At 44.9% G+C, this 21,786-nt stretch overlaps 2 protein-coding genes across 2 annotated transcripts; both read right to left on the reverse strand.

Moving 5' to 3' along the window:
• Nucleotides 1-1,029: 1,029 nt before the first annotated feature.
• ST6GALNAC1 (ST6 N-acetylgalactosaminide alpha-2,6-sialyltransferase 1) lies at nt 1,030-21,250 on the reverse strand. Its single transcript, XM_033139417.1, has 9 exons — nt 20,887-21,250; nt 11,081-11,900; nt 9,814-9,982; nt 7,901-8,072; nt 6,305-6,443; nt 5,611-5,714; nt 3,382-3,471; nt 2,698-2,797; nt 1,030-1,631 (listed from the first exon to the last, which is right to left on the reverse strand). Exons 1-9 carry the CDS (start codon nt 20,991-20,993, stop codon nt 1,461-1,463), a joined length of 1,872 nt encoding a protein of 623 aa, XP_032995308.1. The 5' UTR covers nt 20,994-21,250; the 3' UTR covers nt 1,030-1,460.
• Nucleotides 15,891-16,749, reverse strand: LOC117041078 (DCN1-like protein 5). The gene has a single exon (XM_033139418.1). It carries the CDS (start codon nt 16,747-16,749, stop codon nt 16,045-16,047), a length of 705 nt encoding a protein of 234 aa, XP_032995309.1. The 3' UTR covers nt 15,891-16,044.
• Nucleotides 21,251-21,786: the final 536 nt, after the last annotated feature.

The raw sequence follows: 21,786 nt of genomic DNA on the forward strand, positions 1-21,786 counted from the left end.
ATCACTCAAGAAACAAGTACATGGTAGTACTTTGGAATAAGAGCAAACTACGTAGCAACAGACGCCAAGAGCAATGGAGTGGCCATAGGAATGCATACCTGTACAAGTAGATTTCCAGTACAACTGGATAACCCAGCAATAAAAAAGTACTTCACTTTTATTTTATTTCCTTGCTTCTCTCCCTCTTTTATCACAAGCATTGCATCTACTCTGGCCTTTCATAAATCAGGGAAAAAATTGATAGTATCTTTGCACTATATTTTTAACAACTCTGTTAAACCAATCAGCTGCTTTGTAAAAATAAAATAAAAGATAATGTCAATATCTACAGGCTACTATCTAAAGAGACAGAACGGATCCACCTTCCAGCCTGAACTTAAAGGAAATTCAGCATCTTAACCTTCTGTTTTCTGGATCCTAAGAGATCAGGATTTTTCCTCCAGTGAGGCTACAATGATTACCGGTAATCCCAAACCAGTTCTATGGTCTTGTAGGAAAAAAGCAAGACAGGGGTGCCATCAGCTCTGGTCATGCAGACAGTTGATCTTTGTCCATGTCTCTATGCCCTTGATTTTTCTTGGATTTGCAGCTGACTTTGTTGTTAAGGGAGAATTTTCCATCACCTCCTGCTGATATGAAGGAGTTGGAGGATAATCCCCTTTCCACAACAGAGAAGTGCAAGGGAGAAAGGGCCTCTGGAGAGAGAAACTTCAAAAACTTCTTGGGAATAGAAAAGGGGCCTATTCAGCTTTGAAGAATGCCAGCATGGAGATGGTCACCGAGCAACCTGGAGCAATGTGGCACAGCTTGGATTCCAGAGCCGGAGAAACAATGAGTCCTTGCGACCCTACTGAGAACTTAAAGCCCCGGGGTCCTCTCGCAGAGCAGAGACAGAGCACATGTAACGGGAAAACATCTAATGAGAGAATAGGCTTCACCAGAGCAATGGCAATGCATCAAGACATGTTGCCAACACCCACCCACCCACCCACCCACACACACCACTTACACATAAAGGAAAAAGCAAGGGCCGATTGCTGAGATTTGCTCTTCACTGATGGAAATAAAATGTTTAAGCTACTGTAGTAGAGACTGACTGGTGGAGAACTGAAACCAGGAAGGATTAAAACAGACCAGAGAGTATAGCAGAAATGCTGTGTGAGGCCCCTTCCAGCCAACACAGGTAGCAGTGGCCAACTCGGCTCATTATACTCACAGTGGATTCTCAGGGAATAATTAATCCCATCAAAATGTTTTCAAGTAGTAATATCCTTTTTGTCTTTTGTTTTGTCCTGCAACCAACAAAACTGCACGTGCAGCGGAACGGATATTTGTTGTTGCAAGAACCAAGTCTTTAGTTGGCGAGGACCCTCTCTAACGAAATAACAATAGAAAATATGGCTCAGATCCATCTTAGCTTCCAAAATTTGCCATCAGCCAGGGCTCTGTTTTCATCTCTCTCAGGATCGCTGGTACAGCTTCATGATGCCCGAGTCGTGAAGTTTCTTCCATGTCCTCCGTTCCAAATCAAAGTCATGGTTGGTATAAAAGACTAAGCGATGCCATTCCTTGTCGTAATAATGATCCGAATACTTTTGGTAGCCTTCGGTGATGTATCCATAAGCACTTACCTGTGGAAAGCCAAGAGTCATAATTGGGGAGCTACAGGATAAAGGTGGGCTATAGTAATAATAATAATAATAATAATAATGATGATGATGATGATGCAGCCCACACAGAGATGTGCTGTGGAAGATCCATGGTGACTAGGATCTCCTGCAAGGCTGCAAAATTATTAGCAAGGCAGTTTTGAAGGCTTGGGAAGTAATGCATGGGCAGAGAGGAAGCTCAAACCTTTTCTTCCCTTGCCCTTTCCTCAACCTAAAGCAATCTCCACCCAAAGCTGTTATTCCTCACTGAAGTGTTTGTGTTTGTGGGGGGGGGGCTCTGTACTTCATCTGCCCTCCACCCCCACCCCCCGCAAATAGAGCTAATAACAGTGAGGTTTTGGCAGGGCAGGATTTAGACTGGGGAGAAGTAAGGGAGAAAGGGGTTAAGCCTCACCACCACCCTCAGCTGATACAACCCTGTCCGTTGACAGCATCCCTAACATCCCCAAGGTATGGGGAGGAATTAAATGTCACACTAATGTGATTGTTCCATCAGCTTGCTAGAGAGAACAATCCCCACTCACCTTGCTCCCATGTCCCACATGTTGTCCCTGGGGTTCTCCAGACCACCCCCAGCCAATTGGGAGGGGGCATGGAAGATGAGAAGGGGAGGAAGCCCCACAGCGCAAGCGGAATTCCTTGTTGAGGGCTTCTGCTGATGGGAATTATTAGTCGAATCCTGCCCACTGTGTGTTTGCAGCCCTTGTGGCTCAGATTATAACCTCTGGGCACTTCTAAAAGGTCACTGGTTTTTTTGGGGGGGGGGGGATTCAGCCATAGTCAAGTTCTGAAGTTAATTTCTAGCTCTTGTGCAACAAACTCGCTCCCCCCCCACACACACCAAAAGCAAAACTTCTTTGTTCAATGCCACATTGTATAAGCTCCCCCGAAAACAATTCAGAACAAATGCTCAGCAAATAGCCGGCATGATCTAACCTCCCTGTAAACTTTGTGCAAACAGATCAGGAGGAAGATTCAACAAACAGGTTGTCTGGAAGCAACCTTTGGGGCTCCTTTGAGTCCTTACCTGGTCACATAGATGGAGTGCAGTTAGAAGGAGAAAGGCACCTGTGGTGGGTCTATAGATCCGCCAGTAGGACTTGTCTAGGTTTTTGGATCTTAGAAACCTGAAGTGTGAGATATTTTTTTAAAAAATTCTTTTAAAAATGTTTCTTTTTATTGAGTTTCATCAATAGGATACAAAGGTAAATAAGCTAGCTGGAGATGCTTTGTGGGCACAGAGGGCTTGTCTTATATCCTTATTTGACTGCGGGAGCACATCCTGCAACTTCTGATGGCCGCTTAGGCAGGTAAAAGAAGTGGCACTTTTAAAATTTTAGCAATAAAGCCAACCTAACAATGGATGCTCCTCGTTTGTACAAGTCGCCACCTTCCAGTCGGTCAAGGGGCCCTGTGCTTTTAAGAACTGTGCAGAAGAAATTCAGTGCTGTGTTTCTAGAAAAAGAGGTGCCGGATCTCACCATGAACACCTGCCTCCCTTGTTCTCTTATAATGGCAATGGCGCCCACTTGAGAGGTGCCGGGACTTGGTACCAGTGAGTTCAGGCTGCTGTTCTTGTTCATAAATGATGACACCATCACGCCAGGCCGAGGAGCCCTATCCCCTCATTGAACCTGACAAGCCTGTTAATTTGGACCCTGCAAGCCCACAGCATCCCTTACCGCTCAAGTTAACTATACATACCACATACCTGTTTTTCATGTATCTGAGAAAATCGGGATGAATGACAAAGTAGTTATCCAGTGTGAAATTGCTACCAAATTTATCCCGAGGGTATGGCCTGGGAAAGGAAACAAAAAAAAAAACAACCTTTTAGGCCAAGCACATGCCATTCAAGCAAGAACTAGTTCGGCCACTTCTCCTATGAGTTAGGTGATGTGGTAGGCAGCCACCATTTTTCAGGGTGTGCCTAAGAACCATGTGGGAAATGAACATTCAAATGAACTTTATTTCGGCTGTTCAAAACAAAGCAAAAGCGCTGCCAAAAAAAGGAAAGGAGGTGAGGAGGACATGGGTTTTAAAAGGGCAAGGGGGGAAATCGGGTCCTCCCTCACAGAGGGCATGCGTTGCGGTGCGACCTGGCAACCAGACTCGTGTTGTGGGTGGGGATCGTTTGGAAAGCCACAATCCCCTATTGGTAGGTCCCTCGATGCTGGGAGCAATCTGGCCAATGGGACGCAAGGAAAGGGCATTGAGGGACCTATTTAAGCCCATGCAAGAAGAGTACCTGAGCTTCCTCTTGGGGCTACTGCATCGGAACACCCACCCACCTCTTCCTATATTTAGGGCTTGCGCTTGACCTTGCTATGCTGTCATGTGTCACCTGTTGTTGAGGCAGGGGCATGGCAGGAATTTTCCCCATTTGGCGGATTGGCTGTTGCCACTTGGGTTTCGCCTGCCGCATAGCAAATCGTCACAACTTGTAAGGTTGCGGATAGGATCTGGTTCATGTGATAGGGGTGGCAGAACGCTCTGGCCACTCCTGTGCGAAGGGTATTCTGGTAAAGGAATCCAGGGACTCACTGGTTTGGCAAACCCTGTAAGGGGTTGTGCCCATGCCCAAGTCCAGGGGGACATCAGGGTGGCTGACTGGCACTCCTGTCATCAGCTGTCCCTGGTGTTCACCCTTGGCTGTCCTATGAATGTGGCTCTGGGACGGCGCTGCCTGCAAGGGTGCAGGGAGCTAGTCGAACCAGAGCCTATGCAACCACTCACTTGATTATAATCAATAAAGTTGTGGCCTAAATTCTGCCAAAAACCAAACCAAATATCTGAGTCATGTGTGAATTTATTTCTAGGGAATGGTTAAAAGGTCTAAACACACAAATGAAGCATCATCAAGGGATGGGGAAAGACTGTCATGTTTACTACAGAAATTGAATGAGGAGACCAAAGGCTCTCTTCTCACCGAGTTCAAATACTGCTAAAGGAAAGCCCTGTGCTCATTCGCAGTAGCATGGGTGTCAGGATACCCCAGGGGGTTGCTCACAAGTAACGACAGAGTCCTCTTACTCTAAAGACTACTTTATTGTGCATACTTATTTACAGTGCAGAGCTAGCTAAAAACATGACTGCTTAGTCACTTGAAGAATCCGGAAGTGCTCCTCTCCGGTTTCCTGCTCAGCACCAAAGCCTTGGCACCCTGAAACGATGTCTTCTGGGTCTCCTAGCCCCCCTATGCTGTGCCTGTGCCGGAAGCTGCAACTCTCCCTCCAATTGCGTCTGGCTGGCAGTGCTGGGTCTCTCTCTTGCATTCCTGACCATCTGCAGAGTCAGATGACAGCAGTGGCTAGGGATCCCTGTATCTAAGCAAGACCTTCTCTCGAGGAAGTTCCCTGTCCCGATCCTCCCCCCTTGGAGGATCTCTTTCCCCTCTCTCTTTGTGAGGAGTACTCCCGCCCTGGCTCTCCTCATGAGTAGGACCTCCTCCCGGGCTCTCCTCGCAAGGAGAAGGCAAATCCCTGACAATGGGACTCTTTGTTGACAATATTCCAGCCCACCGGGTCTTCCTGGAATGACCATGTGACATATGATGTCCTCAATCAAGTCGTTGTGTTGACATGGCTGTACCTGCAAGGGCACATACTACAATCTTTGGTGGGCATTCCCACATACACAGGAGTTCTGGTCGAAGATTCACCAACTACTTGTTAAAATAACAGGAGAACCCAGTGCTTTAATTCTGGAATTGTTTTCACTATCCATGTTTGAGGAAGTCAACCGTAAAATGGAAGGAAGTGATACCTTATTTGTTGACATGAAAATTTGACTGCCACATGAAAATCTGAATGTACTTTAAATGAATGGTGTGGATCTGCCCATGGTCTTCTGCAAATACAAACTAAAATGGCCAAACTCTTACGGAACGTTGTCCTGAAACAGACTGAAAAACAAAAAGGGGGAAATCTGCTTCTCTTACCCATAGCCATCCAAAAATCCCTTCCTGACTCTTGTGTTCAGTAGAAGAGCTTTCAGCCACTCGTAATCTCTTGTCCCTTCCAGGAAATGAAGGTACTTGATCTCCTAGGAAACAAGCCATACATACGCTGGTAGGGGTTGCAGCAGATGGAGCATAAGCGCTGCCAGAGCACAACTAATGAATGGGTAGGCTTGGGCATACTCTGTGCTGGCCAAACAAAATCCAAATTCTGATCCAGACCTCATTCTGAATAATTTATGTAAATGAGGCACGGCCAACCTCTGCTTTTCAGTGAAAGCGGAACAAGAGAGGCAAAACGACAGAAAATGGAATGTTCTGCAAAATTCAAAATGCTGATTTAAAAATTCAGATTATTCCAGTTCAACATAAACCAGGTACTGTGTGGCTCTCTGAAGAACTAAGCTGGGAACTGCTGTTCTGTAGCATGAAACACACACTGGGACTAGGGTTAAAGGCTCACCTATTGTCAGGCCTAATGCCAATAAATAATCAATGGCCACAGCTTAAGGAACCAATGCCTGGATTTTAATGTTGAGCTTGGAGGGTGGGGAATAAACCTTTCCCCATTCACTATTTTTCCCATCTAAATGACCGCTCTGTTTAAAAAAAAAAAAAAAACCTACTAGCTGTCCTGTATGGGAGAAGACATCTAATATGCCATAATCTGTGTTACCTTTCCAATGGGGATCTTCTTGAATCCACGATTCCCCAGAATTGAGACAGAAGACACTAAGGAATAGGCTGTGAATCCATAGAAGGACGTTCTTGTTCCCACATCTTCCTCAAAACCTTTGATCACGGCCCCACTCACCCTGGCCAAATGAGACCATATAACATTGCAAAGTTAGCCTTGTAGCAGCTTCTCATTACTGGATTTCACAATGTGCTGCTGGAGTGGGTGGTTTTCAACACTGGATACAAAGTACCGGTAAGTGGCTTGGGAAAGTTTCTCGACAAAGGGAGCTCCAAAGGTTAAAGATATCTCTAGGTGATTTCGATTTTCTATAAGCCAGAACAATGAAACTTAATCGGAACCATGATCTTTGCACATATGCACAGGGCTGGTGTATAATGGATAGCTGTTAGCATCCTGACATTTGCAGAAAGACTCCAAATACCCTGGCATGGAATTTATATGTAGACACAAGCAATAAACTATACAGTATATAAGGTGTGGGAATCCTCCCAAAATTTTAATTTTAAAAAAGGTTGTCAACAATGATATTGGCTCCGAAGAGAGAGAGAGAGAGAGAAAAGGTCGTTTTGTGTGCATAATATTTGGTTTAGCACCATCAGTTTCAGATTATTCAAACTACCTGGAAAAGAAACAGCAGTGTTGGTGTATAGGCCCTGTCCCTAGGATTGCCTTCTCCTGTGTGAAGCATCCCTCTCATCACCAGAAGATTCCCTACCTTTAGATGCCCCAACTATTCCTACGTTATACATTGAAAGCACTTTCAAAAAGGACATTTTTTCGCTCAAAGAATTCTTGATGGAAGTTCACACACACACACACACACACACACACACACACACACACGTCTCTCTCTGTGTGTGATTTTGGCTTATAACATTGGTTTTTAGTAGATGACCAAGAAGGCTTTCTGGTATTGTTGCAGGATTTCTCCCAGTCAATAATGACAGACACGGGTTCTTTCGGAGGAAGGACAGAATTTATTCACCTGTGCAGGGGCTGCAGCGGGATCTCTCCCAAAGGCTGAGCCCCTCCTTGTTCTCTGAGGCTTCCTTTTATAGTGACCAGTAAACAATTTCTGCAGGATTACCCATACAGACAAAAAAGGGGGGGGATTTACTCAAGCAGGCAAGAGAAACAGAACTTTTTAAGCTCCCCCCTCCCATCCTGTCTGCCCCAAACTGTGAGCATGTGCAGGTTTAAAAACAGACACAGACATCAGTTAGCTCATTCCTTGTGACTTTCTGTCATAGATTGGCTTTACAAAGCACTTTTATGCCAATATCCAGGGTGGGGACTGTTGAGGGGAGATAATCTCAATCCTTCAGTACCAAGAAGAGATGCCAGTTTTAATTCTGGCTTTATCCTTCTGGCACTTTCATGGATTATGCTTTCGTTGACTTCTGATATACACAAACACACATGTACACACATAAATACGCGCACACACGTTATTGTTTTAACAATGCTGTTAAACTACCTTAGACTGCTTTTGTTTGCTTGTTTAGGAAGGACTCTTTTAAACAGATAGATAGGCAGAAGAACAACAACACAGGAAAAAGCAGTTCCTCTTACCGGAACACGTAATCATGGGAGTCAATCTCCTGGCCCATTTTGGAGTTGTTCAGTATCCCCCCATTCCCTACCACCGCACATCTGATACACCTGGAAGTCTGGCTGCTGTTGCGTGCAAACAGAATTTGGTGGTACGGTTTAGGGGGAAGCATGGTGATAACTTGTTTTACCACTGAAAGACAAAAGGCATCCTTATTCAGCATGAAGGGCAGGCAGTAAACAGGCACAGCTCTGAAATGGGAAGGGCGTAGGATGGAACTAAGGCACAGAAACAGAACAGAATCAAAGCACTTTAAAGTCCGCCAGCTTGTCTTAGGCTTGGCCTCTGAAGCGCTGCCATTTTCACTTTTGTAGACATCGCTTTATAAGAAGTCCATACCTGCAGACACAGTGGAGCAGTTGCTGAATTGTTGCTATCTGTACACAGGGAGGGCATGCATAGTGCACATTTAGTTTCCTTGCTCCCTCCCCTTCCAATGCCCACTGCACTCCTTTAAAAAAATAAAAATCCTGCAAGCTTTTTGATATACCCAATGTGCAATAGCACAAACTGTGCAGGCTCAGTTTACAAACGGAGGTTCACATAGCTTTCAAACTTCTGAAGCATCTCTGTTTTTGGTTTTTTAAAAATATTTACCATAAGCTGCCTTGAGAATTCTTAACAAATAAATAAATAAATACATGGAAAGGTGGGCTATACATTTTTAAACAAATAAGTGTTTGACCTGGATTACAAAGGAACACAGAGATACTTTCTATGAGGTGCGCATTTATTTTATCTCATGAAGCTCTTAAGTTTATAAAAGGACATTCTTCTGCAGCTTTTCCCAAGCAAAGCATCCCTTATTTGGTTATCCCAAATCTAGACAGATAAGGCATTATTTCATTAAGGGCTTAAGAGCATAAGAACGTAGGTTCAATGCACCTCTGACACACCCATGACTTCGGCCCAAGAAGAACGTAGGTTCAATGCACCTCTGACACACCCATGACTTCTGCCCAAGGTGGAGGCAGTCATACATGTAGCAGACAGTTCAAAGATCCCATACATAACTTAGTTGGTACAGGAGACTCTTAATCTCAGGGTTGTGGGTTCGAACCCCACACTGGGCAAAAATATTCCTGCATTGCAGGGGGTTGGACTAGCTAACCCTCTGGATCCCTTCCAACTCTACTAGTCTATAATTCTTTGAAAGCACTGGGGAACCCCATCCCTCCTGGCATTCTACCTTTATTTTATTATTTTTATTTAATACTCTTATATACTGCTTAATCATTATCATTTCTAAGCAGTGTACCTTTAAATAAAAACAACAACCCTTACAGAAAATGAAACAATAAAAATGTATCCTAAAACCAAACCCTAAATTAAAATGCCTGCTGGAACAGGAAAGTCATAAATCATGTGCCTGAAGATCAGCAAGTACATACAGCAATGCTGAATCCACAATATTGTTGAGGGCACACAGCTCCTCCCTCCAAAGCAGGTGGGCCTCATCTAGCAGTGGAGCATATTCCTGCGCTGTCCAGGGCGGGTGTGCTCCCGAGGGTGTGGGGTGCGGAGGGTACCCTCCCAGGCGAGGGATACCTGCTCAGGTGCACAGAGCGGCGTGCACGCCCTGCAGCTGGGGGGGGGAGTGAGCTGCCCACGGGGGCAGAGTGAGCCGCTGATGGCATACATTTGGCACGCCGCGACTCCCAAGCCTCCCCCAGCTGACAAAATGAAGGGGGAAGGGGGGACAGTCGCTGGCAAAGCGGCACAGCTCCGCCCCGTCCCCTGACAGCACAGGGTAGGCTTGAGAGTTGCATGTGGGCGGGCGGCGTGCCAAATGTCACCCCCCCTCAGTGATGACATCTGGGCGGTCTGGCCCCATCACACCCCACTTCCTCTGCCCCTTCAAAGAGTTACTCACATGAGTAGTTCAGCTCCATGAAGCCAAAGGGTGGGCCAAAATGCTCCAGACGCTCCCATTCGCTGTCACTGAAGTGAGTCTTGTCCATGAAAAGAGTGAGGTTGGGCAGGAAGAGATCCTTCAGCCAATCAGACTTGGCAGCCTTGACCCGCAGAGAATCAGGGCAGCTCTCGAATTTTAATTTAAAAAAGGTAAATGTCAGGAGGTGTTTATTTGAGAGACTATATTTAGAGATCCATATTAACTGGCACTGATAACAGTAACCACGTCCTGTTAGTTACGTTAGCAAAATCCTGTTGGACAGTCTCAAAGGGAGCTGCTATTATCTGAATGATTTTTGGCTGTGTACACACCATGCTAAACTACAGCTCCCAGGATTATTGGGCAAGGGGGGAAATAAATGTTGTAAATAGGTGGTGTGTACACAGTCAAAATGAGTTTTAGACCATCTCACTGGGCTGCTAAAACTGTGTCAGAGATTGCAGATACAGGCTGATGTTAAGTGGTCCTCTGTACTAAAAAAATACCCTTCCTTCGTACAGAAAACTAGACCAGAGAAGGAAGGAACCTTGACTTTCCATTCCCTTCTCATGCCAGTTCTCTATGCCCATGGATTTATTTATTTACCTTATTTTGTAGGAACAATAATCCAAGGCGCCATAAGCAGTCTAACGTGACACACCCCAATTTTCACCGCCGTGAAAAATAGATGCATTGCCTGTTGGGATTGCCAGTGCTAATTTCATGTCCTTGGCTGCTATTATCACATTATTTTTTAAAAATAAACTACATGGGGCCCAGTGGAAACATTTCAAACTTGGCCTTGGAGATCTAAGTTCCAGTCTCAGCTTTGCTCTGATAGAAGTCTGGATGGGCCAGATCATCCGTTCAGTTCCCCATCTATCTCTCTTTGGGATCTTATGAGAGAACTAAGGCAAAGATAAAGAAACACTGCCAAATGCAGGGTGTTATGTATGCATTAATTTATATTCATCATCTCAAACCAGAACAAGTGTTTAAAACACTGTAGGAACCTAGGAGGAACCCTCATGCCAAAAACGTTTCCAGCCAAGATTAGAAGAGTAGGAAGAGAACAGGTGAGAATGTCACCTAGTAGAGTCAGCTTCTACTCTTTTGTATGGTTACGCCCCAGAGAACTGAAATGGCCCAAGCCAGGTGTATACTTCTGTATTATTCTGTATGTGTAATAATGAAATGAAGGTATCTGTTAGGACTATTAGGGCCAGGTCACGCTGTATCAACTCACTGATGCTGGTGTTGAATTGTCCAGGAGATACTGGTCATCAAAGTCCCAATGGGGCTCAGATTTGAAGTCAGATGCTTTAAGCCTTTTCTTGGGGGTCGGTGCAGGAACTGGATGTGTGACTTGTTGAGCCCCTGGCACAGGGATAGAGACATTGTGATCTGCGACAACAGGAAGAGAATCAACTCTGGCAGAGTTCTTTTTAGCTACATCCATTTCTTTGGAAGCTTTCCCCTTGGTGTGGCCTGCAGTGGGTCGTGGTGTGGCATTTTGTTTGGATGCTGTTTTTGCATCTCTTTCCTCATCCAGCTTTTGATTGGATGCTGGCACTTCATATTTAGCCTTAGCTCGTTCATTTCCTTTGTGTTCCGGTTTATTTTTCTCTTCCTTTGGACTGGATGCTGATGTCACACGCTTCTCACTTTTTTTCTTATACGAGGTGGGTGTTGCATTCAGACCCCCAGGATGGTTTTGACCAGCTGCAGGTGCCACAGTCTTGTGTTTAGCTTGATTCTCATTGGCTGTGGGTCTTAGTTTCTCCACAACTTGCTTTGGATTGGCTGCTATCACACCTCTCTCCCTGGCTTGCTTCTCAGTTGATTCTGATGGGCTGGTGACGTCCACATGCTTCTCTCGGGTGTCCATGGTGTTGCCACCATCTGCCAATCTCTTAACAGCATCTTGCTCCAACAGGGAGCTTCTTGGGCCAAGTATTACATTGAGAGGCCTTGGTGTCTCCCTGTTGGCAGTCATCACTTCTTGGGTAGCAGGCCGGGTGTCTATTTGTGACACACTTCCAGCATGGCAAAAGTAAGGAAACTGGCTGAAAGGTAGTTTAAAAAAAGAGATAGTTGCAGCAATAGATAACTATACAAATTATACACTGTGTTCCACTTGTATGAAGTGTACTAGACAGTTGCTTACACTTGACAATATCATGGAAGCCGTGTTATGGAGGCCCCAGCGAGATTTGAACTCATGACCCCTTGTTTACAACCTTTAATAAGTCATTATAATTAATTCTCCCCCAATGCGCCTGTGATGCCAAGGAGTGTACTGTAGATATTTGGATTTGTAGAAAGGTGACAGGAATATTCTATAGATTTAAACAAATAACAAGTAAGCCCTCCCTGAGGCTGGATTTTAACACATTTAGACAAAAAAAGCCATGAATAAATACACTTGGGCTATGTACACATTGGTGGCATAAACCGCACTGAGATAATTTCAAATCACATTTATACATTGTTCTACACAACTGCGTGAGTGGGGATGTTTTCTCCAAATGTGCAATACCCGATTTGTTTTCCCCACACCTGTAGCGCCCCCCTGCCGAACTTTTGTTCAAAGAAACTTTTGCCTGCGCATGTGCTGTCATCAGTGCATGTGCAAGTGCAAACACTGTACACTAAGGTTACCAGACATCCCCGTTTCCTGGGGAAAGTCCCCGGATTTACAGATCAGTCCCCTGACAAAACCCTATCATTTCTACTGAAGTTGAAAAGTGTCCCTGGATTCATTGAAAAAAATCTGGTTACCTTACTGTACACACCTCAGATTTGCATTTTCAAATCAGACAGAAGCTGCTTTGAGGGAAAAACACATCCAACTGGAGTGTTTCTCGAGAAACTATAGGATACAGATGGATTGTGGCTAACGTTGTGTGTACTCATCTTCAAACACCAGCAGTGGAAGCACACTGGAGCCGAGTAGTGGGTGCATAGCCTTGTTAACATGGCATTATAGGTTTGGTTTTGTGGAAAGCTGTTAACATGCAAGGTGGCTATGTTGGTCATGACAGTGATTTAAATTTAAAAGATTTGTATATCACCCTTCATAAAAAAAAACAAGATTCCAGATAAACATGTTAAAAGTTCGTAATTCAGCAGTTATTGCAACTTGCTACAATACACACATCTCTATGGAGAGTAATCCATGAACCTATTATGCCTGCTCCTTACTGTTCCTTTTTTTAACTGGCATCCCAATAATATGTACTTCATGTATTTTTTTTATGTTATATTTCTTTCGTTACTGTTGAAAGCCACTGAAATACATATTTGTTTTAGAAATGAAATGCAGCTCCAATAAAATATAAACGCAGGCATAAAGCCAAGAGTCCAAGATAAACCACAAAATGCCTGGGTAAATAAATTAACTTTTGCCTGGCACCATAATGACTGTGACGTGGGTGCCAGCCAAAAGAGTCTCTTTGGGGAAGAACACCCTCTCCCTAGTTGACAGCCTGAAGGAGGCTGCACTAGAAGAAGGGCATAACTTTATATCACAGCAAGATGAATATGAGAGTAGGCAGACACAGAAATACTTGGGTCTAAATCCATGTAGGGCACAGATGAGCAACCTGCAGCCCCCACCATGTCCTGAAGCTGCCCCATTCTTCCATGCCATCAGGTTCCCTTCCTTCCTGTTCTGTTTCTTCCTTATCTCTCTCTCTCCCCCCCCCCTCGGCTTTTAACAGTATTTCCCCCTCTTTCCATGTAGACTGCTTCCAAACTGGGCATTTACTGTGGAATAGCAATGAGCCACCTGGAAGTTGTTGCGAACAAAGCAAGCCCCTCCCATGTTGTCTTTGTTCATCTTTCTTTTTTCAGAGCTCAGAAACGTAATCTTAAAACACACACACACACACACAAAAACCCCACCCTGTCACAGTGGAACAGCTGAACAGTTTCCCCGAACAGGATGAAATGAAATGAAATAAATGACCCATGTGGCACAGCAATTCTCTGGCTTGTTAGGGCTTGTGTAGATTGTTCTAGCCATTTCCTTCTCTATGGGGCATTTTTCCTCTCTGGGAATCACATCTAGCCCTTTAAACATTCCCATTTCAAATGACATGGGAGATGGGAGTCTGGTTCCCATGAAATTAGTCCACCTTCCCCCACAACACACACACACACACACACACACACACACACACACACACACACACCATGTGTGGCCCTTAACAGATCACTCCCAAGGGAATACAGCCCTTGAGGAGAAAAAGTTGTTACGCCTAGTTCAAAGGTTCTAGGTAAGACAGGAGTGCCTGGTGTGCTCTGGTTCATGGGGTCACGAAGAGTTGGACACAACTAAACAGCAACAAAAAGGAACAGCACTTGGACTCTGCTCAGAAACAACCGGGCAACCAGCACAGATCTTTTTAACCTGTGCAACAAGATGTGATCTGAACGAGTGGGACACATCAACATTTTGGCAAATCGGGTTCTACCCTGAGTAAGAGCACGTGTTGCGGTCGGGGCCTGGCAAGACACTAAATTGACCTGTAGGGAGTGGCTGGACGCTGGCCTTAGTCAGGATTGGTCAGGCAGAGTTACTGGGCAAAGTGAGATGTAGCAATTTGTGATGGACAGGTCAGCGTCCTTTATAATCCTCTGCACGCAGGGTGATCCCTCTCTTGGCTTCGTGCTTCGGATCACCCACCCGCCCCCCCATTGTTTTCTTAGGCCTCTGTTTTGACCTTGCAACTGCCTGTCATGGGGTCGTCTGCTTTGTAGCAGGGGCCCAGTAGGAATTTTTCCATCTGGCTGATTAGTGGTTGCCTTATGGTTTTCGCCTACTGCAGTAGCAACTTGTCACAACTTGTAAGGTTGGCGGTTAGGCATTGGTTATGTTTTGGATTGCTCGGATGGTGAGGCCCCACCTCCACAATCATGTTTATGTTGGTACAGGGAATTCCGTTAAAGGAATCCGGCGGCTCTTTTGCTTTGTCCGAACCCCAGGTCTGGGGCTAGGGCCATAGGCAGAGCCCTCCGGGACCGCTGGTGAGGGGGAGGTTTCGTCCCCAGCCTCCTTAACTCTCCCCAGCTGCATTCTCCCGACGCTGACTGAAGTCAGCAGCTGTCCCGTTTGGACAGATAGTCTGAACCAATGCCTACGCAACCACTCACCAAATTTGTATTTTAATAAAGTTGTGGCCCTAAATTATTTGCCAAAAACCCAAACCAAAATTTATGTTTCTGTGTTTAATTCTTGGGGGGTGGCTTGAGGACCTCGACACGCAAATGTATCCTGCCCTAACGGGAAGCTTCTGAAGTGTTTTCAAAGGCAGTTCCGAATACAACCCATGGCAGGAATGCAACCATGACAATATGCTGTTATTTACCAGGCTTCCTGAAAAAACAACAACCCATATTCTGCGTATGAAAGCAACATGGCTGCAGCACAAATTGTTTAATGCATTAAGAAAGCGTATGGGGTTAAAGGAATAATTCTTTGGGGAAAGGACTTGCTGCAAAGTAGTAATATCACTGCTCTCGGCTCTTTGTGTCCTGCTAATGCGGAGCTTTCCAGACTTTTCATCTTGGTGACACACATTTTGGACATGCATCATTTCACGACACAGTAATTCCATTCTACTAGCAAACTAGAGATTAAACTAGCTCCTTTCCAGCCCCGGGAGGAGTGTAGGGAGTGTTTGTGCAACACACCTACACACTGCAACCAACACACTAACGTGTCACAACACACAGTTTGGAAAGCACTGTGCTAATGTCTTGAAACAGCTGGGAATATCATCTAATGGACTAGTAACTGCATCTCTTATCCCAGTGTTTTTCAACCTTTTTTGGGCAAAGGCACACTTGTTTCATGAAAAAAATCACGAGGCACACCACCATTAGAAAATATTTAAAAAAATAACTCTGTGCCTATATATATATATATATATATATATATATATATATATATATATATATATTTTAAGACTGTTACAAATCTGAATCTTTATTGTTCTGAAATGCTAGAAACTTAAGACGAAACCCTCCAATTTTCAGTCTCAGATGAGGTGTGGTTCAATGCCCATTTCACATGTAACAAGGCTTCCTTTAAAAATAAAAGGGGAAAAAATGACTAAAGTTCATAAGGATGTGAACGCAACCCTTGGTTTTGACTCAGTTTTTGCAACATCACAAGATCCAGCACCTTCTTCAAAGCTGCTCTTGCTATGATGCTTGGCGAACCTTTTGCCACTCCACAAATTCATCAAGAAGAACAGGCCATGCCCCATCTTCATCATAGTTGCTAAGATCTGCATGGACAGTTCTGCTGAATTCTAACACATTGTACCACTGATCTTTGTTAATTACTCTGTATTTTGACTGCTCCAAGTATTGGTAAAATATTGAAAACAGAGGCCACGTTCTTCCAAGCAGAAGAGCTAACATAGATTTTGCAGTGTCAATATCCAGACTTCTCTGGTCTTTATCCCTTGCAAAATCAAAGGCATATCTGTAGATATTCTTAAATGTTGAAATATCATTCAGTTGCGAGCGCAAAAAATCAAATTTACTCTGCAGCTTTTCTGTGCAGTCACATTGTAATGAGGTCATCCCCTTTAACCATTCTTCCTTTGTAAAAAATCCCATGCTTTCAGCCTCCAGTTTCCAGGCTAAAACTAGCATAATAATATTTTCAGGTTCAACGCCAATGTCCTCACAGAATTTCTCCATTCCTTCTGGCCCTACCACTTCATCCTCACCTGCATATTCATAAAACCAAGCCAGGCACTTCTTGCTTGAAAAATGCTCCTCACCGCTTATCACTTTACTAGAAGCTTGAGACCTGCAGTAGCTGCTGATTTTGCACTTCTTGAGGCCCGTCTCGTCCCCCGCCTGCCCCGAGGATTTGCGCTTCTTCTTCACGGGCATCTCCCTCGGTTCGCCCCGGACGGGGGCGCGGAGGCGGAGGGCCGCGGGGCCCCTCGGGAGGGGGGAGGGAGCCGCCGCCTCTTCCTTCCCTCGCAGCTGAGGAGGAGGAGGAGGCGGAGGAGGAGGCGGAGAAGCTGCCGGTGCCGTCGCGGCTCTTGCCTTCCTTCCTCTCAGCTCGCCGCCGCCGCCGCCGCGCCTGGTAGATTCAGGCGTGGGAAGGGGGATACTGTGGTGGGGAGCGAAATAAAGAGCTTTCCTGAGGGAGAAGCGGCGGCGGTGGCGGCGGTGGCGGCGGTGGCAACGCTGGTCCTCTGTGCCTATATTGACTACATATAAAGTAATTTTTCCCACGGCACACCAGGCAACATCTCGCGGCACACTAGTGTGCCGCGGAACAGTGGTTGAAAAACACTGTCTTATCCAAGTCAGTGAAGATACTTTCAACTTGCACCAATATCTCTGCTGGTGCTGGAGGTGAGATAAATTCATTTACCCAGGTGTGGTTGTATTCACAGATATGTGCAATCCTTGGGGAGTGTGAGGCGTGTATTAGCACAAGGTGAGAAGATTTCTCCCCCCCCTCCAAAAAAAGGGGGGGTGCAAGCACTTATCTGCTGGAGTCCTGAATGTTTGAAAGACAGTCCCCACTGCCTTTACTGCATGCAATTGCACAGGTTACATGCGGTTGGAACTGTTTGTTGTGCTGGCACTAATGTGCAGAGCGGCAGCTAGCCAGAACATAATCCATCATAGCACATTGCCAGAGGGTTTAAAAAAAAAAAAGTAAGTAAAATTCTATCCCCAAACAAAACAATGCTTCTGTGTATCAATCATCTCCCAGTTGCTGGGGCTCTGAAAAAGAGCCAGGGCACACGATATGCCCATGTCACTCAGCAAAGCACAAGAGAAATACTGCAGGTCTTTGGTGAATGGGGCTGTGGTGCTGGCTTCTTGGGAAACTTTCTGTCACTGAGAATTACTCAACTCCCACGGAACCGCAATCCTATGGGCATTTGTCACATATTTGTATCGCCATGACATTTCTGTAAGGACGAGGCCTTGATGACATCATAAGACTTCAGTGTTGCAGTTTGGGAAAAGCCACCCATGGCAGTTTTTGTTTTTTTGTTTGAGAAGGTTGGGAGAAAGAGAAGCAGAGATTTAACAGAACTGTTTGATAGAATCTGATGTTGAGAACAGGCTCCTCTACCAGGTCACCTTGCCCTCCTACAGCTACAAGGAAGACTGTTTTGAGATTGACTGCCGGATCCCCAGCTTCAGTTGTGTCTTCTCTCTGGGCAATATGCCTCTTGAAGCTCAAGAATTCGTTTTTGTTATTTATTTCATTTTGTGGAGAGTATAAAATGTTCTTAATGTTAAAACACCCGCCCTTCCTTCCCAAAAAATTATGTAAGCAGTTGAAGAATGCTCCTGCCTCACAGTGGCTCCATTCAGTGCCAGCACCGTTCACCCCAATGACTTTCTCTAGCTGGTGGCACAATTTGGAGTATATAAATGGCAAGTGGTGGCACGTGTTACGGCTTCTTCATGGGGCTGCAACATGTCACCTGGCCCTGAACAGTGGCAGAGGAAGCCTCTTCGCCGCCTGGGACGGCGGAGCGGAGGCACCCCCCTGGGGGCGGGGTGTCACGACGCATGTCGTATGCACTGCGCATGCCCAGAATTTTCGGGCATGTGTAGTGCATCCAGGCTGGTGCTGTTGCTGCCGTGGCGAGCCGGTGAGTGAGCGGTGACTTGTGGGGCTGCCCCGTCCATCCGTAAAGAAGCACGGACAGGGTTCCGGGCGGCGGGGGAGTGGTGGGAGGGGCCGGGGAGTGTCACCCCCTCCCCTGGAACCCGGGGCGAACCGCCCCCTACGCCCCGCCCTTCCTATGCCACTGGCCCTGAATAACCCTTTCTAGGAAGTTACAATTAAGCTTCCTTCCACACGAACGTTTGGAGGAGACTGGAGCTCCAAGTTGGAACAGGGATCCCTTCTAAACAACACGCTATTCTAATAACTTCTAGACTACAAGGACCAGTAGGACCAGCACAGGAGAGAGAACTATTAGCATGCCCCCAAAACAACAATGGAACTTTACCCATCACAGGACATACTGCTCGAGCAACCCTTGATTTATATAGAGGCCTTGCATTTCTGCGTTATCTTCCGCCTCTTTTCAATAAACTTTAAAGGTTACCCTGTCTCTTGATATGTTCAGCACAAGGTCTAAGCTCATGCACAACTTCTGACCCTAAATTAAATCTCGGACACACCTGAGTAAATGCAATTGTATGCACAGCCCTTCTGCAAACAGATTGAGCACCAGATGGCTGCCAAGTCCAGCAGCCTTAAAGTCGGGATACCATTGTAAATAATTGTAGGTATGCAATTAAAAGGAGGAATGGCTTGTACTCCAAAAGTGACAGGCTTGAACCCTCTCTGCAAAGAATGATTTATTGATTTAAACTATGCTGGATATCTGGTAATGATTAAAGCTTTAGGTTGAAATTACAGTTTTGAAACAACAATAGGGTTATTAATTTATTACGGTCAAAGATAAGCTTGCATAAAACAATAGTGACAGCATTCATAAAGATAAAATATACAATTAGAATAGCACAATTAAACCTCAAACATTGAACACTCCCCTCTAAAGGGCTGCCTTCAGATGTCTCCTGAAAGTCATACAGTTGAATCCAGCTCTGTGTTATGTAAATAGATATATAATTTATCATTACTATTCCATAGCTATTTATATTGCGTCTTTTCCCTTGATAGGGACTCAAGGCAGCTTACCAATAATATAAGAACAGCTAAAAACATAGAAGAAAAAGCAACCATTAAAAAACAAGTAGAATTAAAACGATATAAATATATAAAATATTGATTGAAAACATACATATATAATTACAATAAAAATAGCACTATCTAATTTATGTTAAAAAGAGGACAGTGAAACCACTAATGGAGTATTTGGTAGAAACTGAGCTGCATTGGAATGGAAACAGTGCTGACTACGGTGAATATGGATCGGAATGGAAACTGCTGCCTTCCTACATCCCTAGTTCTGTCCTTCTGTTATAGACAGATGCGAGAAGTGTCAGCAGTGTTCTAAAACATTGTGCTGCTTTCTTTCTATCCCTTCAATCAAGGGGAATGGAGAGGAAGGAACCCCAGGAAACGGAAGAGAAAAACTGAACGCCTCAAATAATAGTAGCATGCACTTCTTGGCAGCATTGAGGGGTGCAACCACCACCAGGCAGCAAGCATTATTTGTTTTCATGTGCTTATAGCAGCAGGAGGCTTCTCCCACATAGGACAGAAAATTCTCTTCAGCCACCCATCACAAATGGGTTAACTATGGGAGAGCTAAAGGGCATTTCCAAGTGAGAACTAAAAGGACTGTATTTCTCAGCCTTTTTTTTAAGCATTGGTATGCAACGTAAAATTAATCCCAAGCGTCTGAAAAAATTAAGGTGCACAGCTATTTCCCCCCACTATTAGTTACAGCAGAAATAGTTTGCTTTAAATTTTTAGATACCTCATGTTCACTGCATATCCTTAATTCTTATCGGGGGACGGGGACGGAACGGGTACACTTGCTGTCATTTAACTCAATGGATTAGTAGCTGATTTTCCATTATATGTGGAGCTCTTATGTCTGCATAAACTCACTATAAATCTCCCCCTTTTGGACATTATTTCAGGAATGTAGTCATTATAAGTGAGTTGATGCATTTCAGTTTACAAACAGCTGTTCTTCTTCAACCTGTGTGTGATGCTAGGTGAGCCTTTTCTAGATACAGACACAGATGAGGTGAAAGGGGTATCAAAGTTGCTGTTGGTTATGATGAAGCCAACACTTCTGAATTAATTTATTTGAAGCCCTACCTGGAAACGTAGCAGTCAAGACTTCGCAAGGATGGCCTGCTATGGCCCTGCAGATAAAAGCGAGCCACTGACAGAGAAAATTATCTTAACTTATATTACAAAATACTTTTACATGTCCATAAGAGAGATTATATGAGTAAGTACGATACACTATGCATTTCAGTATAAGGAAAGACCAGCTAAGCTTATCAGAGGAAGCAACACATAAGGTTCATCTGAAAAGGAGACAGATCTCCTCTTACCTGTATGGATATTTTTCAGTAAAGCCAATGTAGGCAGCAAAAGAGAAAACGAAGAACAAGAAGCCTATGAGAAGCAGCCTAGGACACCACCTCCTGATTGATCTCATGGTTTCACACTAGACACCCTAGGAAGTCTCTGCCTTCTTTGCCACAGGTACTTTGCAGAATGACTGAAAGCTACAGATCTGCTCCTCTGATATCCCGTGAACAGGGAAGGCAAGGCACACAGTCCATTCAGGTGCTCAATGGCAGCTCAGCCTCATTCCTCTGCCAAAAGGGCAGAGAAGGGTTACTTCCTCATGTCTGGCTTAGCGCTCTTGTGGGCAGAATTTGCAAGCAGAGAAACACCCTCAAGTCAAACAGGTGGGTTTCATACATTTTCTTAGCCCCGTAAAGAGTGCTCTTTGATTGTCATATTGAAAAAGGCTTGTTGGCTGCAGGTAAATATTACCTGAACAGATAGAATGTGTTTTGATGTGAGCAGATGGCAAAAGGAACAGGGCTCTGTTCCCTTAAAAAAATTAAAAAGAGGACATTTAGGCAGGTGTGGCTTTATTCCTGCAAAACAAGCGGCACCTGCCGAAATTCCCTCTCTAAAACAGCTACCTGAAGACAACGCAGGCATTCTGTCTTCTTTTCCTGTTAGTTTCTCTCTGTGTAGGAAGAAGTAGCTGTGTTCACAAGGAAAGGGAACTAAGGCTATATTTCTGTACTCAAGTTACTTGGAAGTAAGCCCCAGTGAACTCAGTGGGACTTCCTTCTCTAATCAAGATGCATAGGTTTGGGCTGCATCAGATCTAAGGTGTAACACTTCTGGAGGGTTTGTAAAGAAACATGCATTTTCATTAATGAATTTCATTCACTTAGGGAGAGGGGGACCAGATTGACAGGGGGACCCTC

Source organism: Lacerta agilis, chromosome 2 (assembly GCF_009819535.1).
Source record: "Lacerta agilis isolate rLacAgi1 chromosome 2, rLacAgi1.pri, whole genome shotgun sequence".
Classification (NCBI taxonomy): domain Eukaryota; kingdom Metazoa; phylum Chordata; class Lepidosauria; order Squamata; family Lacertidae; genus Lacerta; species Lacerta agilis.

What these genes read in the sequence shown, in the direction of transcription:
- LOC117041078 (XM_033139418.1), bottom strand. Translation starts at nt 16,749, where the DNA reads ATGCCCGTGAAGAAGAAGCGCAAATCCTCGGGGCAGGCGGGGGACGAG.
- ST6GALNAC1 (XM_033139417.1), bottom strand. Translation starts at nt 20,993, where the DNA reads ATGAGATCAATCAGGAGGTGGTGTCCTAGGCTGCTTCTCATAGGCTTC. An exon ending in CATGGAGCTGAACTACTCAT is followed by an intron (nt 8,073 to 9,813) that starts GTGAGTAACTCT and finishes TTTGTCTTTCAG; the next exon opens with TGGTAAAACAAGTTATCACC. An exon ending in CTCAGATACATGAAAAACAG is followed by an intron (nt 2,798 to 3,381) that starts GTATGTGGTATG and finishes CTCACACTTCAG; the next exon opens with GTTTCTAAGATCCAAAAACC.